Source organism: Bidens hawaiensis, unplaced genomic scaffold (genome assembly GCF_021521415.1).
Source record: "Bidens hawaiensis isolate Kalapana, Puna unplaced genomic scaffold, B.hawaiensis_p1.1 tig00023670_1, whole genome shotgun sequence".
Classification (NCBI taxonomy): Eukaryota; Viridiplantae; Streptophyta; class Magnoliopsida; order Asterales; family Asteraceae; genus Bidens; species Bidens hawaiensis.
The window spans coordinates 89,955-115,634 of record NW_027493721.1 but is presented as its reverse complement, the minus strand read 5'-3'; the positions used below and the strand labels follow the sequence as shown (position 1 = coordinate 115,634).

The 25,680-nt window shown below is 33.3% G+C and overlaps 2 protein-coding genes across 2 annotated transcripts; one reads left to right on the top strand and one right to left on the bottom strand.

The window, feature by feature from the left end:
- Positions 1-2,309: 2,309 nt before the first annotated feature.
- On the top strand, positions 2,310-17,566 carry LOC143567873 (protein TRANSPARENT TESTA 9-like). Its single transcript, XM_077054165.1, has 21 exons — positions 2,310-2,389; positions 4,931-4,982; positions 5,074-5,150; positions 5,261-5,394; positions 5,553-5,649; positions 6,354-6,411; positions 6,735-6,843; positions 6,939-7,062; positions 8,200-8,386; positions 8,478-8,779; positions 9,755-9,843; positions 9,922-9,992; positions 10,159-10,260; positions 10,432-10,497; positions 11,490-11,627; positions 11,708-11,813; positions 11,898-11,966; positions 12,646-12,704; positions 12,804-12,963; positions 15,477-15,643; positions 17,135-17,566. The coding sequence occupies exons 1-21, from the start codon at positions 2,337-2,339 to the stop codon at positions 17,387-17,389; spliced, it is 2,475 nt and encodes an 824-aa protein (XP_076910280.1). The 5' UTR covers positions 2,310-2,336; the 3' UTR covers positions 17,390-17,566.
- Positions 17,567-19,532: 1,966 nt separating this feature from the next.
- Positions 19,533-23,688, bottom strand: LOC143567872 (RNA-binding KH domain-containing protein PEPPER-like). The gene is made up of 6 exons (XM_077054164.1): positions 23,443-23,688; positions 21,923-22,166; positions 21,475-21,626; positions 21,197-21,391; positions 20,358-20,546; positions 19,533-19,646 (listed from the first exon to the last, which is right to left on the bottom strand). Exons 1-6 carry the CDS (start codon positions 23,686-23,688, stop codon positions 19,533-19,535), a joined length of 1,140 nt encoding a protein of 379 aa, XP_076910279.1.
- Between the last annotated feature and the right edge of the window lie 1,992 nt (positions 23,689-25,680).

Here is a 25,680-nt window from a genome sequence, read left to right as displayed (position 1 = left end):
TCATCCTGATATAATTTTCATTGCAAAACTGAGGTTTAGCCTGGTAAAAATTCATGCCGGAGTGTAGATAAAAATAAACTTATCATAAGAGTGTCTTTTGCTTTTTACAAAAAATTATTTGTTAGAAGTTATAAAAAGTTAACATAATCTTAAATATATATAAACGAAACCTTTAAAAGCTCTCTGGTTGTTTCCTACATTCTCTCAAGTCACCAAATTGCTTTATTTGTAATGGAGGCTTCTCATGTATTTGACCCGAATTCACGGATATGGGTCTCACCAAACCCAGATATCCAACAGGTTATAACATCTCATTAAATTAAAAATTAATCTCATCAGATATTTGATATGAATTTTCTATAAAATAGAGATATACTAAAAATTAATATCCGTTTTTTTAAAGATATTATTTATAATTAAGAAACAATTTTATAGTAAAAGAACTAAGCGGGTCATAGGTTTCACCAAACCCAAATAGTTTTTAAACCAAATTATAGCATCTCATTTATTTGTGAAATCATTTCATCATCAAACCCTAAGTATATTCTTAACTTCCTTACAATAAATAAAATTAAAATCCAAAAGAATATATATAAATTTTAGAAACGAATAATGTAAAACAACACTGTAATACGAGGGATAAAAACTAGTTAACGAGGGATAAAAGCTAATTAAGTATAATAAAATAAATTAAGTAAAATACTTACATCGTGTGTTCAAATTACAAGATTACAACGGTGCAAATAGATAGATTAACCGAATGCCAAATGTGTGTTCAAATAACTTTATATCATATAGATATTTGATATATATGATATTTTAACTTACCTTATCATGTTTTAGCGCTTTCAAATAAGATGTACATGTCATCTTCCATTGGCTAATTAGAGCATTCTCAATCCATTCTTCATCTTCATCTTTATAATTATACTAAAAACACCATTTTTTTCTCTGTCATTTTCAATTAAATAATACTTTTTTTATAGTTTTATCATTACGTTTTCTCTCTCATTCACTCGCAACCACTTTAAAAAATATTAAAAAATTATATAGATGAACAATTTGTTTCTCCTTATTTAACCATCATCATCATCGTACTCAGTATATCCCACCAATAGCAATGCTATGGTAGGGTCTGAGGAGGGTAAGATGTAGACAGCCTTACCTCTATCCCATAGGGATAGAGAGGCTGCTTCCGGTGTTTTCTCTCCCCCTCTCATAACCACTATTAACCATCTCTAAAAAATGAAGAACCCCCTTACATAATTTGAAGAATCCATTGGAATGCTTTTAGATCATAATGGTCACAAATGTCATATTAGCTACCTTGTCTTCATGCTTGTCTTGGGATCCTAACGATGTTACTTTATCCTTGGAGAAAATTTTCAAAATGTTTCATTAATGGAGAGAGATTTCATTTTTGTCCATATAAATAAAAGTTTTTAGAAATGTCCCTTGCAAGCACGTCTTTGACGACGTGTTAGGCATCAACGCGTCTTTCAAGACCTGTTAGCTTCCAACGCACATATTTAACGACTTATTAGCCTCTAACGCATCTTTCACGACCTGTTAGCTTCTAAAGTGTCTTTCAATACATGTTTAGCCTATAAATTGTTTTTTTAATATTGCTTTATTATAATTAATGCTATACATATTTGTCTTTTCTTTTATAACTTGTAATATATAAATTTATATATAATTTTAAATATGTAGTTGAAACGTGTTTATTTTTCCTACGTGTTGCCACCGCCTCCCAAATCACCCATCACCCGTATTTCTCCTCAAATGCCCCCCCCCCCCCAAAGCCCACAGCAAACCGTCTTATAACTTATATAAGTTATAAGTTAAAAAATTGTAATTTATAACTTATGAACTCACAAAGTATAACTTTCTCAAATACCTTCTAACTTATAAGTTTCCCCCTTACCATGTCCTATCCCTATCCCTATCCCTATCCCTATCCCTATCCCTAACCCATCTTCTATTGATACTAAAATAAATCATGCTTTTAACTAAATATAAACTTATAACCTAATTTAAACTCAAAAACTCATTCTTCTCCAAATAAACTTGTGAAATAAATCAAGCAATCCTAACATAATAATCCGTTTGCCAGCTCAGCGTTGGCCTCCCATCAGACTGCGGTAATATCATAATCATAACCATAACCTTTGCTTTAACCGGAGTTAATCGGCAACCGCCATTTTCTCGGTCTTCGTTAGGTTTTTAAGTTTCGAATTTGAACCCTAATTGCTCTAATTTTGATTAATGTCAAAATAATAATCATCATAATCATAATCCTGCTGATCGGAGAGAAAATCATCATCATCATCATCATGTGGTTTTCGTTCTGGAGATCCAGAGATCGATTCACTTTAGATCAACTCAGGTTAACTAACTAACTTACTCCTTTTTTCCTTTTCTTTTTAATTAATTATTATGAAGATCATTTGTGTTTGTTAGGCCAAATTATTAGGCATTGAGGTTTAACAAAACTTCATATTATATGCATTGTTTATTTAGGCATGCGTATTTCGAAACCAACAGGATTTGGAGTTTTCATTATTAGGTGAATGCGATTAGTGTGCGTACATGTTTCTTCATAATAATTAGTGTACTGTGCATGTGATTTGAACTCAGCTAACAGTTTTTCCTTTTTAATTTTGTTTTGGATTGAATGCTGCTCTTACGGTTTAGTTATCGGGTTGGAGGATTTGTGTGTTAGGGCACAATTGCACAAATACAATTATTGTGTCACGTGTGTAGTTTCAGTTCGTAAGGGAAGCCAAATTAGCATTATGAAGAGGATTTGTGTTACTTAGGGCAAATTAGTATGATCAGAAGAGCATTGAGGTTTAACAAACTTCATATTAATTGTTTATTTAGGCATTTGTATTTGGAAACCAAGGGGATCTCAAATAATTATAATTAGGTGAACGTGACTAGTGCGTATGTTTCTTCTTGGCATACCGTTGTCAAACGCATTATGGCATATGTCATTGTTTGCTCTAAACAAGTTGCATGTTTGGAGCTTTGCTGTTGGTGCTGATATGTACAAGAACAACATACATTCCGTCATTCTAATCAGAGTTATTATTAATCGTCTGTGATAGAATCTAAAAATTAGACTCAAACCACGATTCAGTTACTGAAACATAATAACCCAATTCAAGAAGGGCAATCTCAAGTTACAATGTATGAACCCTAAGTTTTAGATAGTAAATGTCGACATCCAAAACAAATGTTCGATTAGGCGATTAATACTAATACGGACAGTTAATAGAAACTATAAACTGTTCCCGCTACTGCACTATATGCGAAGCATCTTGATTTAGGGTTTAAGCAGGAATCGAATACTAATCGAAACCGGGCACTTATCGGTCTGTCTGTTGGTTATGGGCCCCTAGGCATTATATTTAAGTCATTGGCATTTTATATCCAGATTCTACACATCCTATTGGCACCATTAAACTTGCACTTTTAGACTAGCTCAATTTGAAATCCTCATATTGTAGGCTGCTTCTCAACCATAGTTATTAAAAGCCCTTGCTTCTTGCGCCTAGACCCATTTCTCAGGTGAGGCTTAATAAATGATCTTCTAGTTCCTAGGCGAGTGCTTCAGCATTGTCTATGTCAAGAACTGAGAAGACAAAAGCCGAGCAAAACAAACGCATGGGGTGCTATTAAAACTTAGATATAGGATTTAGGAACTTGATTTGGTATTTCTAGGAGTCAAGGATATATAGAGGCATGGGCCTGTTTAACAAATCATTTTCAAGTTAGGTCATACTTGATTTGTTATTATCATATAACGTGATGCCATAATTAAGAAAAATGTATCATCAGTTCTTTTCTTGTATGACCTCTTGAATCACATTCAAAGCTAAATTGCAAGGAGGAATACTATATATTCATAAGAATAGTGTCTGATGTATAGGTTATTTTGTTCTAGCTTCTAATGGGAAATTGGGAATAAACATTTTGTAATTTCCCTACTCAACACATGTTAGACTACCTAGGGATGAGCTCGGTACCGTACCGGTACCGAAAATCCCGATCCCGAAAATCGCAAATTCTTGGTACCGGTACCGTGATGGTACCGGTATTGAAGGTAAAAATTCGGGAAATACCGGTACCGGTACCGTACCGATCCCAAAACTCAAAACTTTGGTACCAATTCAGTACCGACGGTACCAAATCGGTACCGATTTCAGGTACCCGGTACCGGTACCAATACCGAATTTGCTCATCCCTAATGACCCATATCAATACAAGGATGGATGAGAAAAAGGTTCAGCATCAAATTACTTAAATTCGGTGCAATAAGCATATTTAAACATGCATATTGCAATAAAGGTTATAAGTGTATAACACAACAAAGAAACTTGTCAAGATATCTCAACTCAAACCATAATAATAATAATAATCCATGAAGCTCAATCAAACTCTTTTGTTATACCATATGCAATAACTCATAATTGAAGCCTAGAAACATTGAGAACCACAAATAAGAAACAAACTGTAGTTAGGTGAAGAGATACATAGGAGAAATAGGAAGCAAATTCAAGCAGATGACGAGTATGTATAAATAATAAAAAGTAAAATAGTGAGGAGAGAAGTACCAAACGGACATCCAAACCCTAGTTATTGGAGCATTGTTATGCAAGTATTTTATGTTTTTTTGAAGTAAATATACAAGATGGCACAAGCATTACTTTTCTAAAACTGCATGTAACCATTTGTGCAAAAAGTGGCATTTCTCCTGTTCATAAAGTTGGATCCTTTTGGCCTGCATCTTATGTTTGCTAAATAGGCAATGATACATAAAACATTTTAGTTTATAAACCAAGATCAAGTTCATAGGCATGGATCTATGTCCATTCAACAATCTTGATCCGTATACCTGGCTATTAATTTTCTTCCGCTGCAGATATTTAACTGACCATCTGATGAAAATTCAAGTTGTTGATGATTTTAACAAGGTAATGCATCCACATTTCAATTATCCATGATGTATTGTATTTTCTTTCTGAATGCACAAAATTGCATATATTTATGTTTATTTTGCAATAGGCTTTTGTGATCGAGGCATTGAGATCAATTGCAGAGTTGATGACATATGGCGACCAGCATGATTCAGATTTCTTTGAGTGCGATTCTTTAGATCTTTACTTTGTTTATACTTTTTCCAATTATGATGTTTAATGTCATGTGTGTGTGTGTGTACATAGGTACTTATTTAATGATGCCTATCTAGCAGGGTTTTTATGGAGAAGCAGGTCATGGGGGAATTTATACGCATACTAAAGATCAGTAAGAGCGTGATTGTTTCAGTTCAACTGCTACAAACAATGAGCATAATGATTCAAAACCTGAAAAGTGATCGCTCCATATGTAAGCTGGTTATTTTGGTAAACTATAAAGATGTGCATCATAGAATAATTACACAAATGTATGTGTTTATATGTGTGGAATTGATGTGTGCATCCTTATTTTCTAGAAATCCTGTATTTACTTGATTTTCTGATATTAATATTTTGGATGATCTGCAGATTATTTGTTCAGCAATGAACATATAAACAATCTTATTACTTATTCTTTTGACTTTCGGAATGAAGAGCTATTGTCATATTATATGTCCTTCCTCAGGTTTGCAAATTCATTAGCCCATCTGCTGGTTTTCAGAAATTGTCCTTTTTATTTAGACTAAATTACAAATTGTAACCTTTATACACAAATTATAAATTGTAACCTTGAATACTAGTTACGGTTTTTAACCTTTAGGATAACACCCATCCATTTGAGATGTTAATTAACTGCAAATAGGTTGCATATAATGGGCAAACATGACCTTTTACCCTAAAAAATCAACTTGATGGAGAATAGATTAGGGGAACCATTTACATTTTCACTTGTGAATTTACCGTGAATGAAGTACCGTGCATCAGCTTATTGTTCATCAAGAACCCTTCGGAATGAACTACCAATCCATAGGTCATATGTTTGAGGCAGAGATTTTAGGAGGTTTAGGGTAAATCGCAGGGAAGAAGGAATTAAGGGGTATGCTACCATGGTGATATTGTTTTTGGGTAAATTGAAAGAATTAAGGGGCTATGAATGTGACGTGTGCAGTTAATTAAAAGGATATTGTGCCCACCATGTGCAACCCGTGTGCAGTTAATTAACGTCTCAAAATGAATGGGTGTTATCCTAAAGGTTAAAGACCGTAACAAGTTTTCAGAAGTTCGCATTTCATAATTTGTGTAAAACATTGAGGTTATAATTTTAATTTACTCTTGTAATTATTGAATGCTTCTGTTGATGTCACCGATTTGAATTTGCATTTGTTGTAGAGCAATCAGTGGGAAGTTAAACAAGGATACCATATCTTTGCTTGTGAAAACTGAAAAAGTAAGTTTGTTTTTGCTCGTTTACTCTCTTAATCATTTTTCAGTTATAAATCGATTTTCTATTATTGACCTTAACAAACACCTTTTTCCAACCACTACCCACATTGCACCCACGTTATAAATGAATTGTATTGTAACAACACCATTACATATGATATTAAGTTGGGATATATGTATTGCATGCCCAACTAACCACTCTCTCTATATATATATATATGTGTGTGTGTGTGTGTACATATATTTGTATGCATATATAATATCTACCACTTGTTGTCTTCTGTTCATATACATGTATTTCATCTCTTCGTGTTTTTGTGCATCTAGGAGGATATAGTTGCCTTTCCACTTTATGTTGAGGCAATTCGTTTTGCCTTCCATGAAGAGGGCATGATTCGTACTGCAGTTCGTGCATTGACACTAAATATATATCATGGTTAGTTACTAGCTTTTAACATCATTTTCACTTCCCCAATTACTCTTGGTATATTATTTTTACTACAATTCTTACTCGTGTTTATTCTTTTGCAGTGGGAGATGTATATATTAATAAATATATCGCTAGTACCCCTCATGGTGATTACTTTTTGAACCAAGTTAAATTTTTTAGAGAACGTTGCGTTAGCTTAAATGGAATGGTATCACCTACCACAGAGTGCGTATAATTTTTTATCTTTATTTAGCATTACTTTATTATTTTTCATTGAGTTCTAAAATAGTTTCTAAATCCCTATCCTTCACAAATATAGGGATTGGTATGGGGCGGCGGTCCTTAGGGTTGTAAACGAATTGAATGAACACAAATGGAGCAAGTTCGTATTCGTTCGTTCACTTTAACCGAGCAAATGACCGGACACAAACAATCACATGGACAGGGTTTTCTTGTTTGTGCTCGTTTGTTAAGAAAATGAACGTGTTCGTTTTTGTTTTCGTTTATGTTCATTCGTTAACAGTATAATTGAACGGTTCACGAATGTAAACAAATGGACATAACTGAACATAAATGAACGAACATAATCGAGCTAAAACCGATTATATTTAAATGTGAACAACAATGTTTTGGGCCTCAAAGCTATTAAAACTGACTAAAGTGTAATAGGTGTAAAAGTGTAAATGAATATATTAATAAATGGAAACGAATGAACTTAAACATGCATAAACTAATGAACATAGATGAACATAAACGAATGCTCATGATCATAAATGAACGAACAAGACATGTGTTCATGTTCGTCTATTTAACTAAATGAACAAATTTTTTGTTCATGTTGGTTGGTTCATTCATTAAATAAACGAACTTCCCATCAAACGGCTCACTAACACTTCACTGAATGTTTGATTCGTTTATACTTCTGCTTACTGGTCCATTTTTTTTTCTGTTCAGTTTAAACTAATTAATAAACTTTTTATCATTCCGTTTTTTTTTCTTTTCAGTTAGAAAATTTAAGCTGTTAATAAATTTGTTTTTAAACTACTGTTAAATTTTGTTATATTATAGCAATATATTACGAGTTTCTAAAGGCATAAGTGCATAGCCTTTTAACAGTTTAATGATATTAAGAATGCTTAATGAACAAATAGTAGAAAATTGCATATGGAAAAACAAACTGTACTATGGAGGTGTAAGGGACCAAGCCTTTAGGGCCTAAATGTGCTTGGACTGATTGCAACTTTTGGACCTAAATGTGGGTCCGAGCCCAGTACAGGTCTTGGGCTCAGGCCCGTTTGTGCATCTTGCCATTTAATCTTAGTTTCATTTAATTGAGCTTTTTTATATTTGTCAATGATGTAGGAACCAGAGTACAGAATCAACCTCTATCATACTCTCAGCAGTGGATGAAATTGAAGACAATCTATATTATCTGAATGATGTTGTGTCTGCTGGGATTCCAGATGTTGGCACGTTAATAACCGACAGCATATTGAAACTCCTCACATTTCCAACGCTACTTCCTTCACTAAGAATTCAAGTTTCTGATGTATAAGTTTGCACCCTGTCATATTTTTGTTATTGTCACTATTTATTTATTGCAAAGATTTGTCTGCTAACATTGAGTCTTACAATTTCAGGGAAAGAAATTCAGTTCTGTCACTTCCCTCTATCTGTTGTGTTGCATATTGCGGATCCTTAAGATTAAAGATCTGGCGAATACTGTTGCAGCTGCCCTAATTTGTTCTATTGAGTCCTTTATGCCAAATTGTGAGGCTACAAATGGCTTCAAGGAAGATCATGTTGAAACTCATGACAAGAGCCATGTAAATGATGAGAAACCAAGTGGAAATCTAAATTCTAGTAGCATGATAATATCTATTCCGAGTTTATCTACTTCATCAAGCTTTCAACTTAGTTGTAGTTCTGCTTCAGTTTTAAGGTATTAACTATAAAAATACCGCTTAATGATTCTGGCAGCAGTGTTATTTAGTTTTCTGCACAATTGTTTTTTAGAGATGCAAATTGCCAAAATGGGTGGGTTGAGTAAGGGGTAAAAATGGGTAGCTTTTGGTACGGCATGGGTTGACCCAGAACACTTTCTCTAGCCTTCTATATTTATTTGTGTAGGTAACTAGTGTGATATATTATCACCGTTTACTATAAATATATAATTCTAATAACAATCTGATGTTTTGTATAAAGCGATTTTTGAGGTTTTATGCTGGTAAATAAATCATTTTTAACGTCTTTTCACCCGTTTGATATGTTTCTCAGTTAGCTACCTTTTTCTTTCTTTACTGTTTAGAGATAAAAACATAACTGACATCATATCCATAAGCGAATAGCTTATGATTGCCACCTCTAATTCAAATTCTTTGTTTGCACTGTATGCTAGAGGCTATTCTTTTGTTGACAATATATATCAATGTCGCATTCCTTACAATAAAGTTATGAATGTATACACACACGTTAGTTTAGTACGATGTTGTGTTATCTTTTTTGGTTTGATTGATTTATGATGCGATTTTTATATTTATTTTATTCAAGAAAAAGTTCAGGGATGCTATCAGTCGGAACTTGCAGATATTGATATGTGGTCTCAGCTTTTTAGATAAGTACACCAGATATGGCCGCAGTTTATTAAATGATCTCAATTTTCAAATATTTTCCACTTGACCAGATTTGTTCAATTTTCTTAAATGGCTGGTCTAGATACCACTGTAAATATTGCTACTCGTTTAGTTTACAAAACCATGTATAAATTCTTGGACTTTCAGCTCTCTAGATCATAGCATTAATCATCTACCACATGTCCACTTGTAACATTTTAAGTTACTTATTAGCATCTAAAGCAATCTATGAATAGTTTGATCTATTTTAGTACTTAATATTTTACTTTCTTATCTTTCTATAGGGATACTTTGATCTCTTACATCACAAGTGGAAACGATATGCAAGTGGTTGGTTCTTTGAGTTTATTGGCCACTTTCTTGCAAACTAAAGGTTTTATGTTGTTAAATATAGTTATATATTGTCACTACTTCTTGATTATGTATTCTCATCGTATATCTGAACTTTCAGAGCTTGATGAATCAATGCTAGATGCTCTTGGAATCCTTCCACAACGCAAACAACATAAGAAACTATTGCTGGTTTGTGCTCCACTGATTTAAGCATTGCAGACCCATTAAACTGATTCAATACTTAACTTTACTTCGCACTTTCTCTTTAGATAATTAAAACCTTTGATAAAGGAGTAATATAGCCTTGTTTTTTGATTAGTGGAAATTTAATGACTTGTATATGTTATCATTGCAGAAAGCCTTGGTTGGTAATGACACTGGTGAAGAGCAGCTTTTTGCATCAGAAAATTGCACATCAAATGATGGTGAACTCAATATATACCTACAAAGGTTAAAGGTATAAAATTAATTCCCCACATTAACCTTCATTGTGAAAACAATATTTTTTCTAGTTGAAATTTAAATAAGAAATGAACATGTTCTGATATTTGAAGGTCCTTAAGTCATTTTCTGGATGTAACTTATTGCTGTCTATATGATCTTATGTATGAAAAGTAACACATTGCAGGATCAATATGAAGTGTCGTGTTCTTACCAGGATGTTGGACAGAGCCCACGTATACATAGATTTCTAGTACGTTTCTGTTAACTATTATTCATCTGTTTTTAGCATGCTGTCATTCTTTTGGAAGTTTGTTTTGCCTCATCAAATGCTTGCCTGACTGGGCAATGGGCATCCTGTTTTATGTACAAAATATTAGACGTGCAGGAATGGGCGGCCGACTGCAAGCATTTCATTTATCCATTTGAAAAAAAAAATTATTATGCCAGATATGATCGTAAAAAACTATCATTACAAGAATTACATTTTCTTGATAAAGTGAGTTAGGAGGTTTTTATGCATTTGAAAACATTGGGTTGACTTTCAACCCGTTTTACCTCTTTTGATTCGTTATCTTTTTAGTTAAACCTGCTGCCTAACCATCTTGACCTACTAGGGATAATTCATAACCCAAATCGACACCTCTAGTTCATATCATATAGATGAACTTGGACACGTATAACCAATGTTTTTAGAAATGGACCAGAGAGCAAACCGATCATCTTACTGGTTCAGCAGTTCGACCAGTTGGACTGGATTTTAGAACCGGATGTCATCATAAATAATATATAAGTTAAAACTATCTAATACAAAATAAATGTGAAAATAATATATGTTTTGGTGTGAGTTTACGGTTATAGTTAATATTAAGTATTAAATATATAAAATATGAAACCTAGAGTAATTGACAGTCATAAAATGAGATTTTGAAGAAAGAAAATGAAAAAAAAAAATTGAATTAAAAAAGCGGGTCCGATCAATAACTGGCTAGTTCAGATGGGAAATGGTTAAATCTGCTTAACCGGACCTGTTCTATGCCCGGTTCCCAGTCCGGTCGTGAAAACAGTTCATATAACTGAAAACTTGAAGAAAACGATTTAGAATGTTGTTTGAAATAAAATAGACTATGGGCAACTTTTAACCGGTTTAAAACACAAACGGACCCATTCGTAAGCAAAAGTATTGAACTTGCCATCTCTACCAATCTGTTTTTTGCTGACAATTTCTAAATCCTTGTTTCACAGGTATTAGACGCGTTGATTAGCCTTTTTAGCCGAAAAAACGTATCAGCAGATACTTTATGGTATGGAGGTTGGCTTTTGAGGCAATTGCTTCCTTATAAGGAGACCAAATTTAACCCTCATCATCTTCAATCCCTCAAGGTGAGTCCAATATAATAAATACAACTGAATTTTCAAAATTAAAATATATGTTCCGGGTGACATTAAAGTTTTGTTTACAGGATTCGTTTAAGGAATGTTGTAGCCAACTTTCTGAAGTGCAAAGAGGACCATGGCCTGATCTACTCATACAAATGATATGTGAAGAGTGGAGAAAATGCAAAAGAGGTACTTAATATTTGTGGAAAACTGTACTAAAATTTATTCTTTTTATTTATATATTTATATTTGACGGTTTTCTACTAATTATAGCAATTGAAGCTTCCTCCCCTCGAAAGGAACCCAAGTCCATGCTCTTACCAACAAAAAAATCCTCAAGTGGTATGACTTCTCACATTCTCAAATCATTAAGATGGCAGGTGGCAATTAATGGTCTATTTGGGCTGTGTTTTATCTTAAGGGGAACATAATCGACCCTCCCAGAATCTATAGTTTATGCATACAAAACCCTTTTCAATTGAGAATTTAGATTTAGTTTTTGTGTTAATACATTAGTTATTTAGAAGTTTAATGAAAATGGACAAAAAGTAGAGCTGTGCATGGATCAATGTGGGCTGAAACCGAATGAAAACGAAAATTCGGTTTTTGAGTTTTTAAAAACCATTGGTTTGGGTTCAGTTTTTTGGGTTTTACCATTTGGACTTGAAATTTTTGGGCTGAAAAAAATATAGAATTTGGGCCTAGAAGTTTGGGTTAAATCTTTTTGTTAATTAACAGTCTATTGCTTATTATGCATTTGAGCTATAACATTTGGGTAACACTTTTTATTAAATTCTTATAAATCAGTTAAAATTAAAAATTAAAAATAAAAAATAAAAATCCATAAAATTTGCTTTTTTCGATTTCATGCACACCCCTACAAAAGGTGTTTACAGGCCAACCAACCTGTTTTAGCCCATTCCAAAATTACCTGTTACCAACCAATCATCTTTCTATCTGTAATTAAGGTAATGTATAAATTCAAGTACTAAAAAGGATCTTCTACCTGATTCTTTGATAGATATTTTACCCATTGAATCATCTTTTGCTGCTGGTGAAACGATGTACGAGCGTGTCCAGGTTTTCCTCACAATCATCTTTACTACATGTCTAATTTTTTTTGTAGATAATCTAATAAATGAAAATATGAACTCTTGATTTTATTATTTTTAAATTTAGGCGTTTGTGCTTCTTCATCAGCTTCAAATTTTCTCAACGGGTAGATCTTTACCTGATCATCTTCCTATTCTTCCTCCAACCGACTTCCCTGAAATTTCCAGAGCAAAATCTGCTGGTCTGAGTATTTTCGGTCCAAAACTGGGCACCGAGATAAAGCTTGGTTAGTTTTGTTTACTTGGTTATTAATGGTCGCATACTCGATTAAAGTTAGTTGAATGGTGTTCTTTTTGAAACCAATATTACGTTGAGAACTGCGAGAACCGCATAAGGCACTCGTACCTTTCACTTTAAGTGCAATACATAAAGGTGTGCATATGTCTTTGGCTAAAACTGAACCAAAAACCGTTATTTTGGTTTTTGGATTTTTGAAAACCGTTTGGTTTCGGGTTTAGGGTTGAGGGTTTCAGTTTTTTTCGGTTTGCCATTTGAGTTTGAAAATTTTTGGGCCAAAAAATAAAATTGGGTCATAATAATATGAATTTGGGCCTAAAACTTTTTGTTAATTAATAACTAACTAGTAAAATTACCCGCACTTCGCGGTGCGGGTCTAAGTTGTTTATTAATAGTGATAGTGAGATTACCCTGCCACGCAGTTACATGAAAACACAAAGTGCTTTAAGGTTGCATGATGGATAGTGATGAAGGAAAATAAAACTTTATTAATTTATGAATACAATGGAATCATTGATTCCTATTCATACGAACACCTAAAAACATAAATAATAAGCTCTGACCAAAAGAGAAAGCATACACTTCTCACATCATGCTTTTATCCGGTTCAACCTGCAATTGTAATGCTTAATTCCGTTAATCTGAAAAGGATTAATAAATAAAGATCAATGAAAAAACTCACCTTTTTTGCAGTAGCTTCCAGAAGTATTAATTTTTTCTTAATTTCTTAGTCTACTATAGCAAATCGACTAACCACCATGCACACTAACTGTACTTTTAGCTGATGTGAATTTTTAATGATTTAACTTCAACACTAAGTAGTAATTACCAACAATTTTTGGAGAACAAATTACACCCTTCTCCACACCCATGTTCAAAAACGCTACATAGAAGACTCAAGATGTCACTTCCAAACCACGGAAAGCAACCTTTTTTTTTATAAAATAAAAACAAAATAACCATGGCTCCTCTAAAACCTAAATTAAACTATGCATAATGGTAAAAAATAACATGTTAAACAATTTAAGGAAGAAAATGTGTTTCCAGTCTTACCCAAATCAAAAGGCCCGAATAAAAAAGACTAACATTCTTGACCGAAGTCAACCCAGTAACGAAATAATCATTGACCAGTGGAAGTCATGCCGACTTAAAAAGAAACTTTAGCAATCAAGTCTGCAACGCTATACAAATTCAGGTTTGTATTTCTTGCTGAATCTACTTAGTGATGTCATTGCTCCATCTCTTACTACACAAAGTATAAAACATCTCTCTTAGTTGCTCTACAGATAAGCTTAATTGACATGTAGCAGATATTAGATATTACATGATCCATCTTTAAAAATAAGGTATGAGTTTCTTTACGCTTTTTTAAATTAACCCGGTGTCGTTTTTAATCATAATCCATTACCGAAACCACCCGACCCAAACTCGATTACCAAACCCGTCCCGAACCCAACACTCCACCATAGACCTGAGTAAACTAAACAAAACAAAAAAGATTAGATCAAAGGTACTGATATTTAATCTGCTACAAAAAGGATAAATTTACCAAGCAAAAATTTAATGCAACTACAAAGAAGAAACATCAATGACATGTAATATGTTAACGGAAAGAATGATTGCTTAATGAGTCAGACTTTGGGTCATTTCCACCCCCATTTCAAACATCCCTCTTAAAGAAAAAAAAACCTAAGTCATAACTAAACCAAAATTGTCACCTCTATGAGCAAGATTTTGATCAAATAACACACCTTCAAGGGTGTATTGCTGTATCTGCAAGTCGTTGCTGCTGCTGCTTATGTTTCTTATTTTTCCTAGTGCAGTGCCTTTTGTTTGTTTTAGTTAATCTATTAATTGATTAGGTATGCCTTGTAGAAATAATGTGTTTAAAAGTATAAAAAGTGTAATGAGATCCTTGTACCTGTGCTTTTCGGAAAAGTATAAACACAATGACAGATTTTATCTTCGAAATCTGCAGAATGCTAAAATTGATATAAACCCTAAGAATTGAAGTCATCAAGCACATGATTACCAATTATACAAATTGAAGTACAGAAATATGTAGGGTTTTTTATTTCAAATTCTTACACCAATAAAGTCTCGTCGGAACCGGCTGCGAAGTTTGAAGATGGCAAAAGAGAAGCAATTGAGTGTCTGGTTGCCATGTCATCTATGACAACAAAAGAGAAAATTACCAGGAAAGGCACACATGTTCCTAGCCGTGTTAACCAAAAAGTGAACACGTGTGGCGAATATTTTAAGCTACAAAGACTTACATAACCACCTACCCTACTGGTTTTCTCTCTCCTATTAAAACATCAATGCGCTATGTATAACTGTACCACTGTTTTATGTATTGTAGTTCTCATCATAATATCAGTTTTGAAAAGAACGCACCCCTATTAATGCCATTTGAAATTTTATAAATTGGTTGAGATTTTTACCTCTAATGTTAAATGCGTGTGAAATGTTAACTCTTTGTTTTAACTTTTTTAAATGCAGTTGATTCGGTGCCATGTAGAATTGCTTTTGAAAGGGGAAAGGAACGTCACTTTAACTTTTTGGCAACTTCTGTTGGAACATCGGGATGGATAATCCTTGCTGAGGTATTGCCTCAGAAACCTTCTTATGGAAACGTTCGTGTCGTTGCGCCTTTAGCTGGATGTAATGTAAGTTTTGTAAATGTCTTTTTTTGTGTAATTTATATTTTACTTTCCAGATCCATCCAACATGATATTGAGGCAATTAAAAGTAAAAATATAGCTAGTTTTTTAGGGCTTGTTATATGTCTATGGCTACGTCAAAACAGTTTCGTGCATACAGTCATGAGATAGGGTAGGGGTGTAAACGAGTCGAGTTGAGCCAGGCTTGTCTAAGCTCGAGATTGGCTCATTTAATTTAAAAGAACCCGAGCTTGATTTGTAAGTACCTTTTCAAAGTCAAGCTGGAATCAGGCTTGGCTTGTTTACTATTTTTTAGTTATTCAGATATCTGTATTCATAACTAATTATATATATATATATATATTATATTTTCATATAAAATAAATAATTTAATTATTTTGTTATCACAATTTTATCTAAGTATAGTAATTATTATGTAAATATATATGGGGAAAGTGAATACGGTGCTATCACACACCCAACATTAGACGGAAAATCTTTCAAAACTACGCCGTTTTGATTAAAAGGTACCAAAATTAATTTGAAATTTCCATATATATCTTTTACTTTTTTTTGGGGGATTCTTCATGGCTCTTCTACCAAAGTTGAGCTTACTAGAAAATCCATGTAAATAAATTATGAAGCTAAACAGGATTGAAGAGTGCTCGCAATTGCAAAATTGAAATTCTTAAAATCACAAAAATATTCATACTTTATAATTTAATTAGTTCTTGCAGTTTCGATTGAAAACTAGCATTTTAAGGTGTGTTTTTTTAATTGTTTCTAGCTTCAATTAAGAAATAGTAATTAAAATTAATTTCAGTTATTAATTACTTTGTATTTTCTTTAATTAATTGGGACAAAACAGTAAGGGATATGGGCATTTCAAATTAATTTTGGTAATTTTTAATCAAAAACGACGTAGTTTTGAAAGGTTTTCCGTCTAAGGTTAGGTGTGTGACGGCACCGTATTCACTTTTCCGATATATATTATATTTAATATGTTAAATAGAGTTTTCATAAATAGTAGGCCTGTTTAGTTCCATTAAAGTTGTGAACCTAGAAAAGGCTTAATATTTGAAGCTCGGGCTTGCACTAATTTTATAAAAGAACCCTATTATAAGCTCGTTCAAATCGAGCTTTTGAGTTTTGACGATCCGATCTCGAGTAGCTCACGAGCAACTGTGCTTGTTTACACCCTAATGTAGGTGAATCTTTGGCACATATCCACTTTTCCTTCCTAAACCCTAAATGTATTACGTGAATCTATGAACGGATAACAATACATATGTGAATCTATGCACGAGTAATTATACATACACGATATGGCGTCGTGGATCATGTTAGTACAAGTCATTATTGATGGAAAAAGGTCTAATATGCGTGTCTTATGGCTAAATGAGTAATGTGCTTTTGATATGACTATATAAGTTTCATGTTTTTCTTTTAATAGTTTTAATTCCTTTAACCAAATTTTATTTTGCATATTCTTTACAGCCAAAAATAGACGACAGGTTTTCAAGATGGTTACACCTTCGAATCCGTCCAACAACTTTACTCTTATCTGAAACAGCCAAAAACGCCTCCATCCCTAAACTAAAATCAAAGCCAACGGTTGATGGAAGATGGACACTTGCGTTTAAGGATGACGCGGCTTGCAAATCAGCTTTTACCATGATTCATGAAGAAATGGACTTGCAATGCAGTGAGGTAGAGAGAAGACTTAAACCTTTGATTTCAGAATATACTTGACAGACTCGGGTTAAAAAGTCTACACTCTTGCTTTTAACGTCATCTTTTGAGTTGTGACCCCATATAAGGTTTTCATCATACAAATAATGTGTTGTGCGCGTTCTAACTAACACCTGGCCGCCTGTCTGTAAATGTCCTTGGTAAGACTACCTTGGCCGGGTACAAAGTAAATACATAGATATAGATGATAACATACTGTCGGTGTAAGGAAAAAACAATTTTAAGTATTTTTTTATGCATATTTAATAAAGAAAAGCTAATTTTTATGTTTAGAGATACCACTTAATTTGACAAACATGAGTTAAAGGGTTCGTTAGACTCGCACTTCTTACTAGACTAATAAACCCCCGATTGGTATATGTAGATGGGTGTATAACATGTGTGTACAGCCGTATGGGACAGTGAATCTGATGGTATACATGTGTATAATGTGATAATACGTGTGCGTACAGGACAGTGAATGTGACGATATACATGTGTTCTTTAGAGATGCCACGCAAGCTCAATGCTTTACTATCTCCCCTTCTCCGTTTTCTCTTAATTCTTTATTTCTTTGAGCGGCTTCTCTCAAATAAACATTTAGGGTCTGTTTAATATATGGGGTAATAGAATGAACGAGAGAATGGAATGAACACGGGAATGAAATTAACTATCACTTTATTATTATTGTTGTTGTTATGCACATAATATATTTGTCAATTAACAGAGCACATAATACGATATAATAATAAAAATATAATAACTACAATTACAATTTAGTGTTATAATTCATGCATGTATATATATACAAACACACATACAACCAAACCGGTTTCGGATATTGTGTTGAGTTGATTAGCCATTTATATCTATTTAAATAGCAGGTAGAACAAAAGGTACATCAAATAGCACGCATAGGATACGCATTTTGAGCACAAAAAGGTACAATACGAATAAAAGTTGGTACATGACAGTAGATTCACATATGATATAGAGAAAGTAATTCCGCAAACAAATAAACATGTTTTTAATGGGATTAAAGTATACCATCAAAGATTTGCGTAACACAAGGTTAAAGATGTAAAGTTATTGCGAGATACTAGATATCATATAACACAAATCCAGGAAAATTACTACTTCGTGCTTGCTTTTTTTATCTATGCATACACGGAAGCAATGTTGTAAAAGTAGGTTTACAAGGCCAAGTATTCACTACAAGGTATGTCACCGACGCGAGTTTCTTTAACTTCGTCTGCTTACTAAGAATCGATCAAAGGTGGTTAACCTTAACCAGAATTGCATTTAGTCAGTGAACTTAGGCTGGTTTGACTTTAAAAAAGTAAAACGTATTTTGTATTTCTATAATATTAAAGAAAAAATATCATTTTTTTTATTAATGATTGGAAATTTTTAGAATAGCTTATTATTTAAAAATATATTTTTCTTATTTATATTGATATTCACCTATTTTGTTATAAATATTAGTAAACTTATGATATTTGACATATATAATATCCGAAAATTAATTTTCTTCATATTTACCATGTCCGAGTACTCCCCAAATACTCCGAGTACACCCAACTCCCCGGCCGTCTATAGTCCCGCCTAGCGACTTTTGCAACCTTGCACAGAAGTAATAGTCTTACAATTTAAATAATTTCAGAAATTCTAAATCTTTATATTCCATTATATGAACACCTTTAGTTTCTTATAAAACTGATAGCTCTTATTTTTGTTATTTAAACAAATTTAAATTTATGTATATACATACATCATCCTCTACCGTTTCCATGTCTAGCTACATTCGCATATCGAAAAAAATGGCATCGTCCGACAGATAAAGCCACATGAGTACTACAAATATGGAAGAGACTACAACGATCTAAGCCAAAACGGAGATATCAATAATGCTTTAGGGTTTTTATAAGGTTAAACATCTTCTGGAAAATGACAAGCACACTATAGACCTAACCACATGGATAGAACTCGAATAATTTCGTATCGTACATTCACAAGACACATATAATGTGTGATGCACAAACGAAACAAGGCCAGACTCAAAAGACAATTTGTTGTCGTTTTTAATCAAAGCATGCCGACAATACATTCACAAAATTTCTAAATGAACGAAAACGATACAAGAAACAAGAAAACAAATACGTGCTCACATTCTGTAACTACTGTATTCACGAAAATCATATGGATCTCGACTATAAGATGAATCTATGACCCGGGAGTAATCGCTTGGAACGGATTCTTTATGGTTGCGTACACAATCCTGGGTAACAATGATAACACACCATTATAACCAATGTTTTAAAAAACCAGTATTTTACTCGTACCGGATTTAGTTCAAAAATGGTACAATCGGTTGAACCGGAATGTGCCAGAAAGCTCAAACGGGTTGAATAATTTACCATGTAATTCCATATAAATACAATTTCAACTCAAAAAATAACCCAAAAGTGTATTAATAAACTCACACTTGAACCAAATACCACACATGAACAATGGTCGAGTCACATAGAAAGTTTGTATTTTGTATATGAAATTAGTCAATTACAAAAGATGTAAATAAACCAGCATTGGATTTGCATAATAAAAATTGGTTGCTTAACGAATTGTTGTTTACCGTGTTTACTCGTTTCAATTTTATCCGCTATGTTCCAAGTCATTTTAAAAAAAATATGGGCCGCAAAAAATAGCAAAAACCTCTTGGATTTAAAACCGGTTTTCCGGTTTAAACCAGTATTTAAAAAAAAAACCGCTGTACGCTGTTCTAGCAAACCGGCCAAAAAATACCAGTTGCCTTACGAAAATCCGGTATAACCGGTTCAACCGATCGGTACGTATCGGTTTTTAAAACATTGATTATAACCCATTTACTAATAAGCTAATAAAAGTTGTGCTTTATCAAGAAAAAGGCAAGTGTTTATATTTATATTTAAAAATAAACTGATTATGCAGTGAATTATCTGACTTCACTAACCTGAATAAGATGTTGAGCAGTCTGAACTTGCGATGAAGTGCCTTTTATTTCAATTACAATTTCATCTTGTAAACCTTCTTGAACCGTAAGCAGTGCACCGCTTGTGCGACGAATAAACGCTATATTTCTTCCACCAGCACCAATTATATCCTCAGCATAAACTAGTGGTATTTGCATCGTTTGTGCGACCTATTTAAACGCAGACATGATATCAAAGTCCTGAACAATAATAATATAGTGTCACATTTATACTACAGGTAAGCAAAACAATATTTATCTCATGGGTCATATTTTAAAATATCATATATGGATGTTTCTACAGTTGACAATAATAGTTAGGCCTGTAAACGAACCAAACGTTCAGTGAATTGTTCGGCAGGAAGTTCGTTTATGTAATAATCAAGCAGACGAGAACAAAAGTTTTTAATCATTTAGTTAAACAACCAAACATGAACACGTCTCGTTCGTTTGCATTCATTTATTTTCGTTACTTTATGTTGTTTTTTTTTTAAGTTTGTTCATTTACATTCGTTAATATCTTCATTTAAATTTTTTAGGCTCATTAAAAATTAGTCTCAATTTGTTAACTTTTTAGGCCCGAGAGATTGTTTTTCACATTCATTTTTAATTGCTTTTAGCTCAGTAATGTTCGTTCATCTATATTCAGTTATGTTTTTCATCAACTGTTCATTTATAATGTTAACGAACGAACATAAACAAACACAAACACATTAACTTTCTTAACGAATGAACACGAACAAAAAGAACCGTGTTCTTGTTTGTTTACAGGCCTAATCCTAAAGATATCAGAAAATAGAGTAAATAATAAGCTCACTCGCCTGCGTTACAAAACGACCACTTGTAGGACCAGTTACAGGAGACCGAATTGTAGATAACCCAGAATCCCGTCCATGAAACAAAAGCCCAGATGACAAACTGGATTCACTACCAACCCGATTACGTGAGCTCGATTGCATAATGGGCTTTTCAGCCCATGCATCCACTCGATGTTCTTGTGTGGCTGTAATGGTATGCTGCATAAAACATAAAAACAGTTCAAGATTCATCACAGATCCATATGATGTATTCAAAAACTAACAAAATGAGAATAACATACGGCTTTTTCAAATAGGGGAAGAACACTATGATCAACCAAAAACTTCCTCAAATGTCCAAGCACTGCTTCTAAAGCTTTCAAAACTTTAGCAGATTCTCCTTGTAAATCAATAACTTTATCTTCTGAGTTTGTGGGCAATGTTGTTACTTCAACTGGAAAAAAGTGTAAAAAATTATTATTATTATTATTATTATTATTATTATTATTATTATTATTATTATTATTATTATTATTATGGGAACGATCCCCTAAAAAGTCTATATTGCCTAAGCAGCCTAAAAAGGATTTTTGTTTTGGATCGAAGCCAGCTCATACGAACTTCGTTTGAACTTATTCCAGTGGCATTGGAACCGGCCGATAAAATAAAAATCTGTTTAGGCTATTTTGGCAAAATATATTTTTTATCTAATCATCACCATATAATATTATTCAATTTAGCAATATGTACCGGAAGAGTGTACACGAACAGAGCAACCGGTTTCCTGTATTGTTTTGATTGATGCTCCTTGTTTTCCAATAAGACTCATGCCTTGATTTGATGACACTAATAATCTAAATGAGCAAAAAGGAATGGAAGCTGCATCATCATCCCCGTCCTCTGGAAAACCATTAACGCGTTTGAATACTTGTATCACAGCTTCCATTGCAGGTGACAATTGAGCCTCTGTTTCTTCTTTACCAGATATCAAAACCTAAAACCAGTGTTGTAAAAATCATGATTACACGCAAATTAATTGGCAATTAAACCAATTCCATTTCACCTAATCGGCCCCTAAAATTGGTAGCAGTCAAAATCGGTTAAAATCTTTGAAGTATTTGAAAATTTCTTATTTTGAAAAATTATATATACAATTTTGTATATACATATATTTATTTTGAAAAGTCACACATAAAATTCCATTCCGATTAATCCGTATTAAGGATTAATCGCTAGTCCCAACGCTACCACCCGACTAGCGCCTAGAGAGTTCTAGCTGCCTAGGGGTGTACATAAAACCAAAAAAACCGAACCGAAACAAAAACCAGCGATTTGGTTTTATGTTTTTGTAAAAACCAAACCGTAGGTCTTGGTTTTGCATGTGATAAAAATTGAAAAAACCAAACAGATCTGACTTTAAAGATTTTCATTTTTTATTTTTTATTTTCTTTATTGTAAGTAATTCATAAGAGATTTACAAATATTTAACTCAAATATTTTAGCCCCAAATGTATAATAATAATAATCAGTTAGTTACTAATCAATAAAATGATTTAAGTCCAAATTCACTATTTTGGGCCAAAATAAATTTTTTTAACCCAAAATTTTCAAGCTCAAATGACAAAACCGAAATAAACCCTACCCAATGTTGTAGTACACTACTAGAACTCGCTAACCGAGTGGTAGGGTAGGGACTAGCGATTAATTGAAATTAATAGGTAATAATCGGATCAGAATTTATATGTATTTTTCCAAATGTAGGGGCTGTTTGGGATTCCTTATTTTACCTCCTTATAAGTCATAAGTTATAAGTTACAAAGTTGTAACTTACGACTTATACACTCACAAAACCTAACTTTCCCAAATACCTTATAACTTATAACCTATAAGTCATACAATAAAGAATCCCAAACACCCCCTTACATATATTTACCAAATATTAATTTTATATATAAAATTTTAATTTTGTCCAATTTTGACCAAATAGCAATTAATTGGCAACTAGTCGGTTGGGTTGCGACTCAGGTATCAAGATTAATCGGCAACTAGTCGGAATTTTCACAACTATGACCCTACAAGAAAACCGAAAATCCAAAAAAAAAAAAAACTGTTTTCGAAATTTCAAAACCCAAAGTTCCTATTTTTTTGGTTCAATTTTATCTTAAAACCGAACCGAATCATGCACACCCCTAACTGCCTAAACCAATTAATATTGTAGCTAACAAATGAAACCCTAGTTCATAAACTGAAAAGGGAAAAGAAACACTTACAATGCGGTCAGGATTAGCAGCCGGACCCTCGAGTACACGAACCCGAGCTTTCGTCTCTTCGCACATCTTCTTAATTATGTCCCCTTTGTGTCCGATTATGCTGCCCACTTTAACCACCGGAACTATCACCCGGAACACGCAGTCTCCCGGCCACCCCGGCCACCTCTTCTCCGGCGTAGTTGACACGTCAGCTGGCGGTGGTGCTTGGTCGGTTGTTGTGATGATGGGAGTCTCTGGTTCCGCCATTGCCAGTTGTGTTGGTGAGTTAGGGTTTGGTTTATGCCTGAATGAATTTACTAACAAAATCATTACAATTACAAATATAAATAAATAAGGGTTTGTTTTTTGGGTCCAAATTATAAATTTCGGGTTAACCCGAATAAACTTTTAGCTTTAAAACTAAAACTATGGGTATGTTTGATCAAACTAGCTATATATATTTAGGAGTTTGGCTATCAAAATGGGCAATATAAAAAAGCATAATATTAAATAGAAATTTTAAATACTAAAAACTTGTATCTTTCGTAGAAGTTTCAAGCTTCAATTTTTTTCTTCAAACCTAAAAGCTTTAAACTTTTTCAACTAAACAAGATTTTTTATTAAGTATTAGCTTTTTCTTAAAAACTTGGAGCTAGAATCTGCTGAAAGCTTCCTACCAAACATACCCTGTATATTTTTAGGTATTATAGGTTAAGACGTTAAGTCTTAAATCAACTATTATTTCCACGAATCGATTATTTATTGTTTATTAATGTTTCAATTTATGGCTAAAATCAACTTTAATCCAACAACCCAATCACAACATACTGAAGACGATTATGTCGGTCTTGTTTATTATGGTTGAACTTTGTTAAATTTTACTCTTTTTAGGATGTTTTATCGGGTTATTTTTGTTTTGTTATTGGTTTTTTTATATTACTAGTAAAGAAGAATATGTTGCATTTAAATTAAAAAATGTAGTTTTATTTTCTAGGATACTCGAAGCCTGGTTAACTCAACACAAAAGAACCCGAACTCAAAGAAACCGTGAGAAATTTGGTTTGGGTTTTAAAACTTTGAAACCCGATAAACCTGACTCAAAACACAAAAAACTAACCCAAAGAACATCCCTGGTTAAGAGTATAGATGGTTGTTTCTTTTTTTCTTTTTCTTGTATGTTGCCCCACAAGTAGGAGTGCATGTGTTAAGTTATTTGTTGTCGATGGTCAGCGGGGAGGGCGACGACGGTCCTAGGTCCGATCATCAAATATAGATTCGTAACTTTTTAAAAAAAGATTTTTATGTATTGAAAAAAATATATGTTTTTAGTGATTAAACTCAACTACCTAATTCATTTAAGTTATTTTTATTAAAAACAAATTCCATAGCCCAAACTAGTGACGAATCTAGAACATAATTTCAGGGGTATCGAAAATTTTTATAAAACCGTACATTAAGATAAATTCCTTTTATTTCTTTCGTGAGTACGGGCTCCCAGTTACGCGTTTCGCGCACCTTAAGTTCTGTTTCGCATTACACACATACCAACGCCGGGTTACTCATTGCGTAATGGCACCATGTTGCCCGTTTCACGCGTATCGGCACAGGTAACACGTTTCGTGCGTACCTTGCCTGGTTAGTAAAGTTGGCTTTTTTAAGTTTTTAATTAAACAGTAGGATTTTAATCATCTTAGGCTTTTAATAAAACTTTGAAAGGTGAAGTTTTAGGCTTTTAAAATTTTTTAGGTGTAGCGTAATATAATTTCAAGGATAATGTAATTAGAGGTGCACAAATCGGGTTTTTCAAATACCTAGTTTTGGGTATGATCGGGTATTGGCAATACCCGGGTCGGGTTTGGGTATTGTCTCTAAAAATCATACCCAATGTATCGGGTTCGGGTCGGGTATAGAACCAAGTATTCTAAAACCGGGTATTTTAATACCATATTTCCGATATTGAAAAAACCCTATTTTTGGGGGTTTTTTTGGGCTTTTTTTCCGGTATTTTTAGGGTATATATTGGAGTTTTTAAGGGGTTCCACCTTTTAGGATTATGTAACGCCCGTTAATTTCCGACAAAAGGTTTAATCTTGTAGTGTTATGTACACCTTTCAGGCTTGACCCGGCATTCTCTCGGGAGCTCCTTGCAAACCTCGTAAACGTTCTCACTTAACTTTCCACCCAAGTTGCTACATACTTCAATTTGGAGGGACTTGGATGTAACTATTTTATATCATAAAGCAAAAGAAAACTCAAACC

Coding starts and splice junctions, on each gene's coding strand:
- LOC143567872 (XM_077054164.1), bottom strand. CDS start 23,688: ATGGCGGAACCAGAGACTCCCATCATCACAACAACCGACCAAGCACCA. Junction 22,167..23,442: donor CTGCTAATCCTGACCGCATT/GTAAGTGTTTCT, acceptor CACTGGTTTTAG/GTTTTGATATCTGGTAAAGA. Junction 19,647..20,357: donor CTGCTCAACATCTTATTCAG/GTTAGTGAAGTC, acceptor ATTGTTACCCAG/GATTGTGTACGCAACCATAA.
- LOC143567873 (XM_077054165.1), top strand. CDS start 2,337: ATGTGGTTTTCGTTCTGGAGATCCAGAGATCGATTCACTTTAGATCAA. Junction 4,983..5,073: donor TTGTTGATGATTTTAACAAG/GTAATGCATCCA, acceptor ATTTTGCAATAG/GCTTTTGTGATCGAGGCATT. Junction 11,814..11,897: donor GTGGAGAAAATGCAAAAGAG/GTACTTAATATT, acceptor TACTAATTATAG/CAATTGAAGCTTCCTCCCCT.